An 18,052-nucleotide genomic window follows, 5' to 3' on the forward strand; every position below is an offset into this window, starting at 1 on the left:
CTTCTGTTTTTGTGCTTAGGAATCTAACTTAAAAATATATTACTCCATAATTGGGCGCCTGGGTGGCTCAGTGGGTTAAGCCGCTGCCTTCGGCTCAGGTCATGATCTCAGGGTCCTGGGATCGAGTCCCACATCGGGTTCTCTGCTCCGCGGGGAGCCTGATTCCTCCTCTCTCTCTCTGCCTGCCTCTCTGCCTACTTGTGATCTTTCTGTGTCAAATGAATAAATAAAATCTTTAAAAATATATATATATTACTCCATAATTATGTGCCTCCATTTCTTCCAACTCTTTGTAAAGTATAGTGTTGATATCAGACCACAAAGTCTTAGTGAGCCACTCATGGAACTTTGCTCCAGCAGACCCCCACACACAGCAGCTTGTTTAGCAACACAGGTTAAGACCAGCATCTTGGGGTGCCTGGGTGGCTCAGTGGGTTAAGCCTCTGCCTTCGGCTCAGGTCATGATCTCAGGGTCCTGTGATCGAGCCCCGCCTCGGGCTCTCTGCTCAGCAGGGAGCCTGCTTCCCCCTCTCTCTCTGCCTGCCTCTCTGCCTACTTTAATCTCTGTCAAATAAATAAATAAAATCTTAAAAAAAAAAAAAGACTAGCATCTCAAAAAAATTTCGTGAGTAGTGTTGGGCTTTTGTTTTTGTCTTTGTTCTTAAAGAAAACAATAAAAAGTGCATGCGTCTAAGTAATTCTATTTATACTTATTTTCTCAGAAGAAGACCTATCAGTGCATCAAGTGTCAGATGGTTTTCTACAATGAATGGGATATTCAGGTTCATGTTGCAAATCACATGATTGGTGAGTGACACTCTAAGCCTTATTACAGATGGCTTTTTTTCCTCCTTGTGTATATCAATGCCTATATAATTAAACAGAGTTAAAGATGAATTAATTGTTCAGCCATCAATGTTTTACCTAGGCATGATTGATTTTTATTACTATTATTAGGCCTGATAAGACATTAGCACATTTTATTTTCTGCAAGGGCTAGTTTAGACTTCTGCAGAGGATTGTATATCTACTGCCAGTCAAAACACAGGTGATTAACAAATTAAACTTCTAATCATTTTTGCATTATTGAAAACTAACAGGAATGGTTAATGAACTGGATGTTAGCTTTCCATAGAGTTTTAGACAGGTTTTAATTTCAGAAGTTATTATGGTAATGGCACTGCTGTGTGTTGCTTAAGCATCTTTGTATCAAAATCTAAAGTGGTGAGTTTTTGTGATAGGGAAACATAAATAATTTAAATTGCCATAAGATCATTTTATATGTATGGTTTCAACAGCGTGGAAATAATCATGATCATAAAGATCATGTAAAGAACTCAGTAATCACTTTTTATTTCCCTCCAAAATTTTACACACATCTTTATGAAAGCTGTTTGGGTGAAGATCTCTGTAGTTACTCTTGGCCAGTGTTTTCAGGGATTTTGCACTTATCATATGGGCTCAAGCTAAAAGGATAATTTTTTCAGTTATTCATATTGTCCCATTATCCCTTAATTCCTTTGAGGTTACCTCCTATGTTTTTTAATTTGATAAGCACTTGGTAATAACACTAAGAGTTTAACCAGCCAATTAAACTTTATCAAGCAGATCTTTTTCAACTAGTAAAATGACAATTGTTATTTCTTTATGCTATTTTTGTTACTCATTTGTGTTTTTTATACTATGAGTGTTTTTTTATTTCATCCTTATTTGATGGTATTTTATAATACCATAAATAATTGTGATAAAATACTAAAAAGCCCAATTAACCTCATGCTCTCCTATTATCAAACTCTAAAACAGGAAAGAAAATTCAGCATTTTAGACTCTGAACTTGTTTTCAGGGGTAAACAAGTTTTGTTATACACTAATCGGAAGCATTCTAGGAATGCTCAGTGGAAGTGTAGCTCCAACTATCATTACTGATCATTAAAAGCAACCGTATCAAAACTCCTAATGCTCTTGTAGAAATTAATAAAGATAAATTCAAAAGCATGTTAGAAAATTGATTAATACCCCTGGGGATAAAAATATATGTTTATAATAAATAAAAAATTTTAAAAAAAAGAAAATTGATTAATAGTTTTTCAATAGAATTTGCTCTATAGTTTTCAAATGATGGGTCTTTAGGAGGATTATTGCTTATTTAAGTACAGAATTGTGCAAAGTGGAACTTGCACACAACAGCTAAAATTTTGATCACTTTATCTCTGTATTTTCCAGATTTAAGTACTGATGTTATTAGTGATTTTCTTATGCATTCAATATCCTATTTTCCAACGTGGTAGAATAACAGTGACAGCTTTACTGAGTGTCTAGCAGATAACGACAACATGTAAGAGAGATTTGAATAATGTGTTTCCTTGCAATTTTCTTCTATTTTGGATTCCAAACAGATATTCTTTATAAACTTTTGAAACTGCTTTTTTTTTTTCAGGGAAGGAGGTGGGATGTGGGTTAGGAAGAATGAATACTTCTTGCCATGATAAATGCTAATATTTTCCATCTCTTTATTTCTTGAGTAGAGTTTATTGGTGGCAGTCATTCACGATTCTGCTTCATGCTACAGTTTTATGTGGGCTTCAGTGAAAACATTTCTCGGAACTTGCACCTGATGGAAAATTTAGCAAAATGTCGGCCCTGCTTCTGTATGGTTTTATTCTACATAAACTTACCTTTGGTTCTGGATTTTATTATTTAGCCCGGGGAACCAGAGGAACAGACTGAATATAATTTCACCCTGATATTCGTGTCTTTTGAATATGTCAAATCAGAATTGAATGTTGAGTGGTGAGAGGACTATTGTGATTTTCCAATTTTAGTATCATTTGGCCGTAACATTCGTTGGTTTGTCCTTCTTTTCAAATTGCTTTATACCTTTCCTTTTGTATTTCCCTTATACTTCTTGCAACATTAGTGTGTTCCCAGGGCTTTCTCCCTCTACCTTATGGTGGATTAATGTGACACTCAGTTCCTCTTGGGATCTGAGCATTTAACAATTCACCTTCCATCAGAGAAGCAAATTCTATTCCTTTCCACAGAGGGCCTAGTTATTTAATATTCATGCTATTTTTAATAATAAAATATGTAATTCTCTCACACTTGAGGCCTAAACAAATGAATAGCATCCATTTAATTGTTCTATCTGTTGACCATGCATCCAAGTCCTTAAACTCCAGTCGTGTTGTTAATATCTACAGAAAGAGAATGCATAATGGGAGAATGTCACAAAGGCTAAGATATCCTTTTTTAAAATCCCAGTGTGATACTTAGGCTTTCAAATGAGGCAGGCAGCATTATTTTGTTGACTAAAATACCTCCATTGAGGGTAGGTATTTTTAGGTTGTGTGTGTCTGTATGTTTTTTGTCTAATCAAAAAATAATCTCAACTAGACATTTAGCAGGGAAGAAGGATTAGAGGCTATCTGAAAAGCCTCTTAACTCTTTTTGTTAAGAGGGGATACAGTGTTTTTGCAGATTTCGTTCTACATTTCAATCAGTCTGGAGGAAGGATTATGTCACCTGATGGAGAACGAGGTCTGCAGATGACCCAATGAGGTGTAACTTTAAATTCCTTCTTTAACCAAGTCATTTGCGTTTGCTCCTCTGTAGTACATGTGTTTAACGCAGTCGCGATGTCGGACAACCTCCATGCTTCTTTCTGGAAGCGCTGGTCTCAGGCTGTTGGCCAGGGACATTTGTGAAAGGAAAACCATCAATGTTTCTACCAGGTACACACCTGGAGATGCTCTGCTGAACTGCCCTTTTGCAGCTAAGTGTGGACACATGGTCTGAGTCGCAGGAATAATTACTCAATAAAAATGCATCGGGGATTTGACTTATGTCTATTAAGGAAAGAAAGAGAACCTCACTCTCCACCACATTTTGACACAGTTTCAGTAAGAAATCAGACCAGTGACTATTTAGGGGCTTCTTTTCTTCTTTACACACACGCACAAAAAGAGCTACAAAACATTTTAACAGCTTTCCTGGGGAAAAGATTTCCCTCTTTTCAAGTCTGCACAGATGAGAAATTTTTTCTTGTCTTCCTTTGTTCCTTTCACATAGTTTACGTTGGCTTTTGACCCGAGCATACAGAAAGAAGCCATTGTGTAGTATGTCTTTTAATTCATTTTCCCCGTCTCTATCAACATAGTAAATATTTATGGTTATTTTCCTCTTTGAGATTTCTGTTGTTATTATTATTTGGTATGGATTAGCACAGATAGAGATGAAACCAGGGACTTTAAATGTGTTTAACCCAGCAAAGGAATTGCCTCATATAAAATTATTAGGTTCAACAGCAGTAGAGTAAATTTGTAAGTGCTCTGAATAAAGGGCTGTTAGGCATGTGATAATATAAAGAGATGACATTGCCAAGAACTATTTATGAGAAGCTTAATTTTTTCACTCTGATAATTCTTGACCAATAATTACCAGCCTCTAATTATCTATTTTAGTTAGAAAGAAATTTCGATCACTATGGAGGTTGGCATTGCAACTAGCGTCTAAATCCCCAAAGAGACAAATGTGTTCCAAACAGCCACAAACAACTGTCTCATGAAACACAGTGAGCAAATTGCAAGCGGCTGGTGGTAGACAACCGGCAGTACTCTCACCACCGAGGGCCAGTCCGCTTGACAAAGAAATGATCAAAGGGGAGAAATACCATTATCCTTGGAACTGATTGCTGCACTCATGGACTTTGGGACGAGGGGTCAGGATCTAGCTATCACCATTTCCAGGCCTCCCTTTCCAGGTCCTCAGATGGAGACTATGAAGGGAATGGGTATAAACCAGGTACTTAAGAATTATTTTTAAAAACCAACTTAGAAATGATTACTTAATAAGCTTTGGGTTTTTTGTATTTTTCATCTGATCCGAAAGGTCAGGGTTACAATGGCAAATTTGTATCCAAGGTGGGGCAGCACCCCGTTTTGTGGGGAAATTAAAAAAAAGGGAAATCCACAAATAGTCCCTAATAGACATGTCCTAACAGGGTCAAAGGTGATGCTTAAGGGTATTTGCAGAAAGCAAATACATTTATTTCTCTCTTGGAAAAGCAAAACTAGAATTGGAACTATAAATGACAAGTAATAGGAAAACACTGATGGAAAGATATTGACTCTTTTTGTCCAAATTTCGAATACTCAGGGCTTCTGAATTACAATTTTTAAAAGACCACGAAAAGATTCAAGTCTTCTGCGGTGCACGTGGGAAGATGTATACCCCATGTGTTACATACCATGTGATATACATCATTGCTGTCAAGGCAAAAAGAATGCATAAAACAGGTTTGTGCACTGGGTGAATTTTTAGTCTATTCTTGTGGCAAGTGACATTCATGTGTTCTCCAATTTGTTGGAGGCCCAAGGTCACAAATGGCATTCTTTCCCTTCCATTTCTTTGGTGGATGGTGTGCTATGTGACTAATCTTCATTATAGTTTTGTGACATTCAGTATCACTTCTGAAACATTTCAGCTTGAGTGCTCTTGCTTTACAATAGACTAAAACCAATATTTTGAGGTCTATAGTGGTTTTGGATTTTATACGTCTTAAGGGGAAATATCCAAAGATAGAGATCTCTGCATAGGAGGATAAAGGGCTGTGTTGCTCTTTAAATGCTTAGCTTTCATTGGCTAATTTTTGTTTTTTGTTTTTTTTTTAAAAGGAACAGAAATGACTCAACAATAATGTGTTTGTGTGTGTGTGTGTGTGTGTGTGTGTATCAGCACTACCCTAATGACCCAAAGTCATTAGGTTCTGTGGAGTTTGCCTTAATTCTAAACGAGAAGACTATTGAATTCTAAGTCATCATTTGATGGCTTACAAAACTCAGGGAATGAAGAAACAAGCATTTGGTGTTAAATATGATGAAATACTGGCTTATTTCATCAAGAGCTGGATTAAAAAAGATGAAATCTGGGCAGTTTAATGGTAACAGAAAGCTACCCTCATGTGGGCAATGCTGGCTTATTTGAAAAGCCCATAAAGGGTTTCTACATGGACCATACAAAAGGGATACTTTCTCTTTAATAGCCATCTGTACAGGAGAGATGAGAAGTGGGCCAGGTCATCTCTCCTCAGCTGTCATGATATTAACGTAGGTAATGGAGCAAGCTCGGCATTCTGCTGGGTGTTGTTTTTCATAGATGTTCATCGATTTACACAGATAATTCTATTTATTTCTTAGAGTTGGTCCAAGTGAACCAGGCAGAATAACAAACATCAGAGCATTTCAAATGACTTTATCTTTGTTTGTAACGTAACTTTTGTCTAAAAAAAAAATGGTGTCACACCTACTGTGCAGATGGCGGCATGATTTGTAAACCAGCCAAAACATTTAAACAAATGTGTGATCTGGGGATAGATTAAATAAAGGATAAAATGGAGTGTGGGCCACAAATTCTAATAATCAGATGATTTTAAGTTGTGTGCCGTGTGGAGTGATGGTCGCCGTGATAGCAGGGAAAGCTTGCCAATGACAGCAAGGTGCCTGATAGATCTCAGGATGGAGCCCGTGGCCTGGCAGGACTCAGTTTGAGAACCGCACATTGGCTGTACAGCTGGCAGCTCTGTGTGGGGACATCAGATAAAACTTATGTAAAATGAAGTGTTATTGCTTAGTATGAAATTGTTCAGAGAGGGAATTTGCAGACAGTCACTGGAAACGGAATTCATGGTACCGATGAAGCAGACTGTAAATATGAAGAGGGTTTAATTATCTGCGCAATTTAACAAAAATTCAAGATGTATTCAGAAAGGACGTACGCAGGCATAAATCGAACATAGCGCCACTGTTTTACTGAGTGCAACGTGGGGCCACGGGAACGGGGCACCAAGCCTCTCCTCGGAAAAGGTTTCCTAAAAACAAAGACATTTTCAGATAAAAGAAGGGGGGGGAGACTTAAAAAGCAAAACAAAACCAAACAAAAACATCTTTCCGGAATAAGATCGTTTTTAAGGGCTCCTCTCCATGATTTGGGTTCTTATTTCTGAAGCAAATTTGAAAGAAAGCCTCTGAGCCCATTTCTTCCATTTCGGTGTTAAGCTATTAAAAGAAAACCAGGGGTGTTTGGCCTGGTGGTATGTTTTAGCCCGCGTCTAGCAGCTTGGATTTACAAGAGTAAAAAAATACTGGCAGTGAGAGGAGCTGACAAGCCCCTTAGAAGGCCCCTTCGGCCATTTCTGTCCATGTTCGTTTTTCCTGAGCCGGAGGTTTCTGATCCAGTCCGCAGACAGACTGAAGATTCTGTTTCTTGTGACTTTTGATGGGAATGCACTGCCCTTAAAGAGGCCTCGGAAGAATGTTGTGTTCGAGCCGAATTCCTGGATGCCAGCCTTCCTTCCTGGGCTCCGTACAGAGAGGCTGGGAAGAGAGTCTGTCTCAGATGGATGGTTCCATGGGACCCCCTGAGACCCACTGGCGGGGCTTCTGGCTCTGGGTTTGTCCTCACCTTTGGACTTGCCGGAGAGCAGGCAGCAAGTGTATCCGATGCCTTTCGCTCCCCGCTCCGTGGGCTCATTCTCCAACGTGGGTATCCTCTTCTGAATGAAGTCTGCAAAAACATTTCTGAACAGAGGGCACCGAGAGTCACAGGCAGTTGACCCAAAAAGACACACCCCTGCTCCCCCCCCAACACACACACACACACACACGCACACACACACACACACACGCACGCCCATTGACACAGACACGCCGTGGCCTGTTTCCACGAGCTCCTTCGGACGCACGAAAGGAGAAGGTCTCTGCGGACCCATTTCCATAGGTTATGTGCTAGTTTCTGGGCCGTTCGTAGCAGCAAACAAAAGAAAGGGAGCCAATATGGAGAGTGGGTGTCGAACTTCAGCTGCTCATATTGTTGCATTTGGTGAGCTGATGGGGTTTCGTAGGTCACCTTTAGAATTATGCCTATGACAGCAGTAGCTACCTGCCAAGATTGCAAGGTATCTCGCAGCTCTCAGGATGGCGCCTGTGGCCCGGTAGGCCTCAGTTGGAGGGGTACACATTTGCTGTACAGCTGGCAGCTCTGTATGGGGCGGCCGTGTGGGCTGCTAGGGAGCTGGAAAGGAGACAAGCATGAAATTTCTTCTAAACCCAACTCTGTTTTTCTGTACTGTTGGCTGCTTCTCAGTTCCTTGACAAAAAAAACCAATCAGGCACCCTTTAATCCGCCTGTGATTACCACTGGTATAAAAAGAGAAGCATAATGAGGAAAAATGCCTCGTTTTGTTGCCTTCAAAAGCCAACAAATTGGAGTTAACTTGACAGGAAGTGGCTTAATAATTAGATTATTTATTTATTCCTGACACATATCCCCCTGTTACTGGTCTCAGGAGACCCTGTAGATGGTACGATTTTCAAGCTGCCATTACTTCGCTGTCTTCTGTGAACAAAGAAGCTACTGTCTATCAGTCAATTAAATGCACTCTTTAAGCAGAGGCTTCGAAGACCTCAATGGAGAGAGCCCTGGGACACTGTGGCTGATGATTCCTTTCTCTGTACTGTACATCACACTCTCAACTACAGTCCCCACAGAGATGGAATAAAGTCATGCATTAAAATATCACTTGTTGATTTGTTTGCTAATGAAGAGCCATTGAAATGTTTGTGTATTTCTATGGCAAAATTGTTGATAAAAGGGCCTACTTGCCTGCGTATCTGAGTTCATCTGCTGTGAGTGCTTATTTAAGAATTATTAAAATTAAAGTCAGTAAACAACAGAATAAAAAAAAAAAAAAAAAAACCCAGCCCTGAGAGAAGAGGAGTTTCCTTGCTGTCTTCATCAAAATTAAGTGAATAAAGTCAGGGGAAAAAAAAACAACAACAGAGGAATTGGTGTCATTTCGATCTCTTGCTTACATTGCATTAATCCAAACATGGTTTTCTCTGACATAAAAATGGAAGTCATTTTCAGAGTATCTGGAAGCTACACTTTTTAAGTATGAAAAGATACTAGAATCCCTTTGTGACAGGAATGTACTTAGAGATTTTATTTTATTTTTTTCCTTAAGATGAATGGCATTTTTGTGGCCATTTCTCTAACCCACGGAGTAGGGGCAGAGGCTTTTTTCTAGGGAGCTTAGTGGGAGCTTTTATAACCACTGTTATAACTAATAGAATGCCTGTTTTATTAGTTATAATAGAATAGTTATATAATATAGTAGTTATAATGTCAGCCTCACAGCCATGTGGATTGTATAGAAAGAGGACTTTCCTTCTCTCTCCATGCCTCTTCCTGTTTCCTTTCTCTCTTTTTCCCTTGTTTTTTTCGTGACATTATTTTATTTCCATCTAAGCGGTGATGATTTTTCAACCACCAAGTAGTGATGACTTTTATCCCTTAATATATTCATCAACTTCTCACTACTTACATTTACTGTGTATAAAGCGTGGTTTGACTGGACTTCTCTGGCTCCCATTAATCGGTTTTATATTTTAAGAGTACATCTGTTGTTTGGTTGGAGGTCTAGAGGTCTGCCTGGGCTAAAAGACCCAGATAATATTGTGACAGCTCTCTGCTGAAATGTTTAGCTATGGCTCTGCACTTAAAGGGATAAATTTGGGATTTAAACCAAGGCCCCTGAACATTGAAAAGTGTCCCCTCTTCTTCCCATCAGACTTTGAAAATGTAATCAGGGTTTTAACTTGAGTTTTCATGATTACCTGACAACAGGCTGTAAGGAATTAATTCAAGACATCATCAGATGGTCATAGTCCTTATTTCTACCCTGTTATTCCAAGTCATTTTGTTAGAAAAAGCTGAGATACTCGGAGGTGTTCTCTAATAGAAAATGAATTTGAAACCCCTTCATTAATTGGTGATTAATATATTTCAGGATTAGTTTAAGCAGGGCCCTACCTCCTGCCCAGTCAAGTATGTTCTGGTTAATATCCAATTATCTGCACCTTCGTAGTTATTATGTCTTAATATTTCGGATATGATAACCAGAAACTTGAGAGTAATGCTAATGAGGACCACAGAGCAAGAATTAACCAATGACATACTCAGTGATCCTTGGTGGGGAAGGAATCTCTTTCTTCCCCTTAACGCACTGCTTCGTCACCTTCTGGGCACTGCCTGAAAAGTAAGACTTTCAACTATAGCAGGCAAGACTCAGAAAACGAATCATTTTTCGCTTGTAATAATAGGAACCTGAAGGTGCATCTCACCTGTAGACATTTAGTTGATCTTATGGAGACGAGGCATAGGCAACCAAAAGCCAGTGTGTACTTTCAAACAGGAACCGTCCTATTCATTATCTTTTCCTTTTAACAGAGCCACAAGTTGTTACCTTTGCAAAGGATGCGTTAATTCAGATCCGTCTGAGATGCCTTTACTATTTCGCTAAGGAGATACTTCCCCTGCTCCCTTTTATCCTCCTCGCCTCAACTTTATCACCACCATGTGCACACGTTGCGCCTCTTTTGAATCTTTGTACAGGTAATTTCACTTTCGAGCAGTCTGACGTGCCTCCCTTAGCAGTGCCTGCCAGGGTGGTAGGTGCTGCTGCAGAGCAGGTCGCTTTAAATAGTGCACTTTGCACATCACCCCTTTATACGCTGTATTGTAATGAAGCAACATCAGTAAATTGCAATGAAGGGCGATTGTTGCACGGGGATGACTACTACACCTTGGGGTCCATTTGCACCAGATTATTCTTTTTATTGTTATTATTACTTCCCATCTTCTTTACTCTCTTGCTGCCGAACTTGCTGTTGGCCACCGGTGCAACACAGAGGGGATCTTAAGGAACATTGCAGGCATCATTTTTTCCTCTTAGGCGCATACCAATCACCGTTCAGTTCCAAGCTCAGATATCCTGGGGGCTTTGTGATTCTTTATTGATGCTACTTTACTCTGTTGACTTCATTCGTAATGTTCTTCATCTTCATCTTCTTAGAAGAGCAAATTTACTGTGAATGAAAGTGACCCATTTCTTCTCAAACATTTCGTGTAGGTGTTATAAATTTGCAGTTCGGGATGATCAGCTGATTTGTCCCTTCCCCCAAAGAGGTTTAATAATTTACACGGGGCGGGGGGTGGGTACTGAGAGGGGATTACTGTCTAAGGGAAAGATTTGTGTTTGCAGTGTCTTCTTGGATCTCCTGAAAACACAGATTAAAGTCATTATGAATATTGTATATGTTAGTAACATCTCTATACAAAACCGCTTATTTCCTGCCCCCAACCAACTACTGTTCCCCAATAACTAATAAAAAAAAAAAAGCATAGGGGCGCCTGGGTGGCTCAGTGGGTTAAAGCCTCTGCCTTCGGCCCAGGTCATGATCTCAGGGTCCTGGGATCGAGCCCCTTGGCGGGCTCTCTGCTCAGCGGGGAACCTGCTTCCCTTCCTCTCTCTCTGCCTGCCTCTCTGCCTACTTGTGATCTCTGTCTGTCAAATAAAAAAATAATAAAATCTAAAAACAACAACAACAAACAAACAAACAAAAAACCCAGCATAGATATAAGTGAAGAACCTCTGTCCTTATTAGACAGAATCATGAGCAGGGTTTTAGTTTAGGGATAATTATATGCGACATTGGGGCGACTGTTAATCTTTCTATTGTCATAATTTTAGTACCTGAGCCCATTTGTTTTTCCAAATTGTTAGTGCAGCTGTTTGTCTATTCTTCTTTTCCTAAAGCTGGGCTCCTGTGCAGCATTCAAACTAAAATCTAGAATTAGAGCTGACACACCTTCCATGGAACTATCAGGTCTTTTAAAACTGCTTGGCCAGTGACGCCAGTTCCGTGCTATTCGACCGCACACACTTCCGACTGTGGGCCAAAGAGCATTGATTTTTAGCTGTCATTTCTAGTGCACATACTGTAGAATTGAAATTTAAACCTTAATCCACTCAGTAATGCAATTAATTTTTAATGTGCAGTAATACTAATTGAAATAGCCTGAATTTAGTAAGTCACCACAAGACATTTTCAAAAGCAAGAGTCTCCACTGAGAACAGGGAGGACAGATAATCATTGTTACAGTGTTTACAGGATAAATGCATGCTCTGCAAACCTTTAGTGGAAAGGGAGTTTTCTTTAAATTAGCCTATAGTATATCTCCTTGTGACTAGAAATATCTTAGAATTCTTACTTTCTGCCCACCAGAACAGGCAAAAAATTTTCCGGTTAACTTTTTTAAAAAGATAGCATAGTTTGAGTTAGAAATATCTTAATGTAGTATATGTAAAAATTCTATTAACCCATTTTTTTTTTTTTCAAAAGAGTAATCATGAATACTTGGAATGAAGTCCCCTGCCAACAATGTCATGGTCAAGAACAACGGTCTCAGTGGGTAATCTCATTATATGATGTGTATTTGTGAGGTACTGTTTCCGGATGTGATGAAGACATGTACTCTCTCAGCTGCTTGCAAATCCATTGCCTTGTTTTAGTGTACACACGTTCTCGAAAACAAAAATATACCCTACTTTTATTTCAAACTGTGTTCCTTTAGCTTTGACATTTATGTCAGAATGGCCTTTTAAATGTTTTGTGAGGTGGCGGTGGTTTTTTGTTTTTGTTTTTGTTTTCCAGCCAGAGTAAAGCAAATTTTGCACAGTAGAAACAAATAGATATCCAGTCATTTCTCCACTAAAAAGGTTCTCCAACCACATTTATCTGCTAGTAAATGAGGACTTTTAAAAATGCATCAGTTCAACTGATGAATGGGCTTGTGAGTGTTCAAAATGAGCACCAGCATCGCTAAAAAAAAAAAAGAAAAAAAAAAGGCAAGCACTGTATATCATGCTTTCATGACTCTTGCATTATAGTATTTAATAAGCCGATAGTGCTGTTAAATATTTAGTAAATGTTCCCTCGTAACCCTGCCATCCATCCAGATGGGATTTGAAGACATTTTGGCAGTACATAAGAAAAATGATGTTAGAGAACCTGAAGTAGTAGTAGCGTGGCATCTTTTCTAAATGAAGGGTGGGGGTACCCCCGTGCAGATGAGCTCAGCTGATTCATACCTACCGACACCAGAGTCATTTCACATGCTTTGAATTCAGGGTTCAAACTGGCTTTCGTTTTGTCACTGTTAAGTCAAAGTGCTCTTGGGGTTATTTATACAGAATACTAAAAATGACATTATAGTATGTTTAAAAAAAAAAAAGAGGCTCTTACCTTGCGATGATTTTAAGCTGTCCTAGCATCAATGGAGCTTTATTATCAACATTTTCTTTTTCACTGACTGGAGGGAAAAAGAAAGGGAGATTAGGGCAAATCAGTTTATATTCCACTCCGAGCATAATATCCAATCCAGTTGGGGTTTAGTAAAATCTATGAAGCATCTATTTTGGGTACATGATGGCAAATACTGATTAACAGATACTGTTGTCCACACTGATGTGACGTAAACAGATCGTCTTATCAATTCTTTCCCCTCATATGTGATAGTTGTTATCTAACTAGCAATAATTGTTCTTTTAATCTGGAATGACAATTGGCTTCTGGGATCCTTCTGCAAAAACAGTGCCTGCAAATATGATGCTGACATCATTACCGTCATCACATCGGTGGGCCAGAATTCACATGTAAACCTTTCAGTGCTCTTGCTGTGCTGTCAGTTTTGAAGGTGTAAAGAGAAAGGCTGCTGGTTTGTTGAGATTTGTATGGAATGTGGTTGGGTCTTCTAGGAGCCTGTTTGCTTGATTCTAATTTTCATCCTGTTTTATATGCAGCCAGTGACCACAGTACTCGTTCAAACTGCACAGAGACACATCTCCTCTGGAAAGCACGGCTTACTGATCTTATTTGCTATTTGTAATTCTCCTAAGAAGAAATACAGGATTCATATGATGGGGGGGCGGATAACATTTCATTTTGAAACGATGTATGTCACACACATGTGCCTATCAAGGAGATAGCTCTCGGTGTACATAGAATAAGAGAGAAGGAAAGTGATCCAGGGTTCATAGATAGGCGTGTTTAATATGCAATGCCTGATGCGTGCTGACCTCAGGTTACAAGAGTAGAAAATCCCATTTTCCAGCTTGTTTCAAATGTAGTAAAAATGCTGCTTCAGTTGCTTTATGCTACTCACATTGGGAAAGGTGCTTATACTGTGATAATTATCATCAAGGAATATTAATGCGTTCAGCATTTGTAACCCAAAAACTCATTATAGCTTAAGCTGTGCATCATCTGTGAAGAGAGAACTTTGCCAGAATTCACTCTTCACAGGGTTGCCTCCTGCGTGCTGTGCGGAGTGGTCAGAGTACTGCAAGAGGTCACTGAGGCTATTTTTGAAAGCTGAAGTTTTGCAATTTTTGAATCACTACCTTCTGTCTAAAGAGCTTATTGTTCTTGCCGCGAAATGTTCCTCTAATTGAATGCGTGGAAGTGCAACTAATAATAATAACAATAATAAACAAGTCAGGAAGTAACTGTGTAGCGTTACACAGAATCCAAGAGGTTGGCACCTGTCGTCCCTAATTGAAGTATTGGTGTCTTTCCTTTTGTCATTGAGCGAAGGGATTCATTTACACCAGTTTTCCTAATGCAGGTGCCCTTGGGTTTCAGATAGAAATGCCCCCACTGGGGATCCACTTCACAGCCCTCTGGCTGGAAATGGTGTAAATAAGACTGCGGGGTCAGCCTTCCCTTTTTGGCAGCAGTGTCCTTAATTAGTCTGTGACAGTCTTTCACATGAGCCTACACTCTTCCTGGGGTCATTCCTCACACATCTAAGACATCTAACTCGTGCGCAGATAGATATTTTTGTATGTTTGTTTGAAATCATCCCCTGGGGGAGTAGTGACATGGTGGGAATGAGAATCCCTGGGTGTGTCCAGAATCCTGTAACTTAATCTGATCAAAATATCCGGGTGGGTGGCTCTGTGGTAAATTCTAAGTGGTTAGTTTCGCAAGACCATTGTGCCCTCACCTGAGCTTGGCAGCCTGTAGAAAAGGAGCCATGTGCCTGGGATATATTTATGTGATTAAATTCCATTATTTTTCTCCTACTGATCCATTGCTTGTCATTTCCCCCAAGTGACCCTGCTCTGCGCTGCATGCTAGAGTTTGGGTTAGACCAGGCAGAGAGCCCTAATACTCAGTGCCACCAGGCTGTCTGAATGTGCAGGACTGCTGTGTTTCTGAGGTCACGTTGTGACCCTGACCTCGCCCCTGGGAAGACTAGAAAAATACGTTTCATAACTTCTCACTGAACTCCATGAAGAATAAGAAGGAAAACCGTGAAGCCCATAGGCTCCGTTTAGATGAGCTGTAAGGCCGGCATTCATCAAGCCGGAAAGCTTACTGTTGTGTGGGGGCTTCCTTACCTTGAGGGGTCACTGATGTGGGTGCTGAGCTGGTCCTCACGGGGAGCTCCACGGGACCGTGTAATCAGTCATGGAGCCCAGCCGGCACAAACACACAGGTTGATCATTTGGAGTAAACTTGCTGAAATAGGAACTTAGGTGCCTCTTAAAGTCACTCACAGGAAGGAATGCTGATAGAATGAATACCCCGAATTCAGTGCAGATATGACAGGCTTGCTCCAATAGAAGCCATCAGGGTTTTATTTTGTTGTGTGGGGCTTTATTAGTTTGGGTGCGTGTGTTGTTGACTGGGATGTAGCTTTATTTTCTGCAGGGGTGCACGGAGGTCACAAAATGGGTGGATGTCCCGAACCAGAACCCGTTCTTGGTAGTGTTGGGTCGCAATGCTGACAGAACAGTTGAGAGAGACCGTGGGTGCAGATCTTCTGTGAGGATATAAACTTAATAATCTTTATGAATTTTTCAAAAACATTTTATTTATTTATTTATTTGACAGACAGAAATCACAAGCAGGCAGAGAGGCAGTCGGGCGGTGGCGGGGGAAGCAGGCTCCCCGCTGAGCAGAGAACCCGTGGTGGGACTCGATCCCAGGACCCTGAGACCATGACCTGAGCCGAAGGCAGCGGCTTAACCCACTGAGCCACTCAGGCGCCCAGTCTTTATGAATTTTGAGTGACTCATAACTCCACTTCCTTGCCAAAAGAAGAATTATGAAAAGGTTTGCTCTTAAATCCTTCAGCCATTCTCCACACTTGTGATAGATGCCATCCTCTTTACCTTGAGGCGCTGGAAATGGAAGTTTTGTGTTTGTTTGTTTGTTTGTTTGTTTGCTTTGCAAGAGATCAAAATGTATACTTTAGAAGGAGCAAATGGCATTTTCATATTTAAGTTCACTATTTGCACTTGACGTGGTGAGATCAAATGTGAGCAATTGCTTTTGACATTATTTCTGTGTCTCCTGCATCCTGGGCTTGCTGCATTATTGTGCTGAAATGTACCATCTCATGGGATTCAATGGGAAGCTGCAAACTCAGCCGAAGCCTGAGATGGCTTTCTGGGCCTGGGCTGTTGTAGATGACTGTAATTTCTTTATTTATTGACACAGTTTAATGTGTCTTTTAGGTAAAACTTAGAATCTTTCAAGTCTTATAGGTTAGTTTAGGGGCAAAAAAAAAAAAAAAAAAAAAAGAAAGAAAGAAAGAAAAAAAGAAAAGCACTCTCCTTTCTAAAGAAAAAAATAATCTTAACTTTCTTTAGGAGTCCGCTTTATGTAATCTCTGTCTTGAGCTCTCACAACCTAGTCTATAAACTATAATGTAAAGTGCATTCACTGGGGCACCGGGGTGGCTCAGTGGGTTAAGCCTCTGCCTTCGGCTCAGGTCCTGATCTCAGGGTCCTGGGATCGAGCCCTACATTGGGTTCTCTGCTCAGTGGGGAGCCTGCTTCCTCTTCTCTCTCTCTGCCTGCCTCTCTGCCTGCCTCTCTGCCTACTTGTGAGCTCTCTCTCACTGTCAAATAAATAAAATCTTAAAAAAAAAAAAAAGTGCTTTCAGGTCAGATGTCTTAAAATACACTCCTGGTTTCTGAATTCTAATTCAGATTTTCTCTTAGTAATGATGGTTTCCTAATTTCTTAATGGCCAAGTTGTTTAAAATAGATTTTTGTAGTGTTTTTTTTTTATTTGTTTTTAATTCAGTGTGTGTGTGTGTGTTCCCCTGTCCACAGGTGTGTGTGTAGGCATGGACTCTCTACTAACCTTTTCTAGCAAAGACTCACTAGAGCATCACTCCCTGTCTTCTGTTTAACATGTTTCCAACAGCTTAGAGAGATAGTATGAAAGAGAAATGAAAACCATAGAGCTTATATTGGAGTCTGATGTTTGAAAAAGAGATATTGGAAAAGGATGTTTTTTGGCCTGGCTCCCTTTTTAGATGTAATTGCTGCTTCATTAGGACTTGGAAGAGTTTCCTGTGGTTAAATTTAATCAAATGGCTCAGAATAACAAACTTGTACACTCAAAATTCCAAGACAGTCCTGTATGTGAAACATAATTTTTCTAAATTTAAAACACACACACACACACATCACAACCACTACCAACAACTGGTTTATGAAATGCTATCTGGTACTATGTAAGCCTTGCTCCTATTCTGTATTGGTGATGGGTTGATACATGATTGTGCATAGGAGGAGAAGTCATAAGAAACACATTTCAAAGGGTCTGCGGTTTCCTTGGTTCTGAAAAGAACCCAAACTTGAGCAAACGTGTCTTGAGTGCACTAAAACATTGCACGTGACCGCATTTGTTTTCTGGGCCGTGACTTGAGATTGTTATCATTACTCCCCTTTGACGGACAAGGAAACTGAGGCTTGAGCAACTTGCTCCGACATACAGGGTTAACGTGCAGAATGGAACAAGGCCGACTCGCACTTTCTGCCCTTTTCTCCCTCGCTTACAGGGTACAGTGTTAATCTCTCCCCACAGGCACCGTTGTTCAAGTGGGGGAGCCCGCCCTGAGTTGTTCTTAGTGATTCCTTTGCTATCATTGCATCAAAACCTGATCCTGATGTCACCCTGTGGACATCAAAGCTTCTCCTTGGTTTAGATAAAATTTGGTATTTCCATGAGAAAGCAGCAAGGACGGATTTAGTCTGGTTTTTCTTTTCTACCGCCTTAAGTCAAAGTACTTGGAAAGAGCTGAGTGTATTTCTGCTTCTGAATTCCTTTTTTTTTTTTTTTTTAAGATTTTA

At 40.0% G+C, this 18,052-nt stretch overlaps 1 protein-coding gene across 5 annotated transcripts in view; it reads left to right on the top strand.

Moving 5' to 3' along the window:
• The window catches only part of ZNF521 (zinc finger protein 521), a 275,142-nt gene that overhangs the window by 143,551 nt on the left and 113,539 nt on the right, over positions 1-18,052 (top strand). For all 5 annotated transcript variants that reach the window (XM_032309155.1, XM_032309151.1, XM_032309154.1 and 2 more), the window contains one exon: positions 723-807. In XM_032309155.1, the coding sequence (XP_032165046.1) occupies positions 723-807 (85 nt within the window). The remainder of the gene's footprint in view (positions 1-722; positions 808-18,052) is intronic.

The sequence above is a fragment of the Mustela erminea genome, chromosome 13, assembly GCF_009829155.1.
Source record: "Mustela erminea isolate mMusErm1 chromosome 13, mMusErm1.Pri, whole genome shotgun sequence".
In the NCBI taxonomy this organism is placed as follows: domain Eukaryota; kingdom Metazoa; phylum Chordata; class Mammalia; order Carnivora; family Mustelidae; genus Mustela; species Mustela erminea.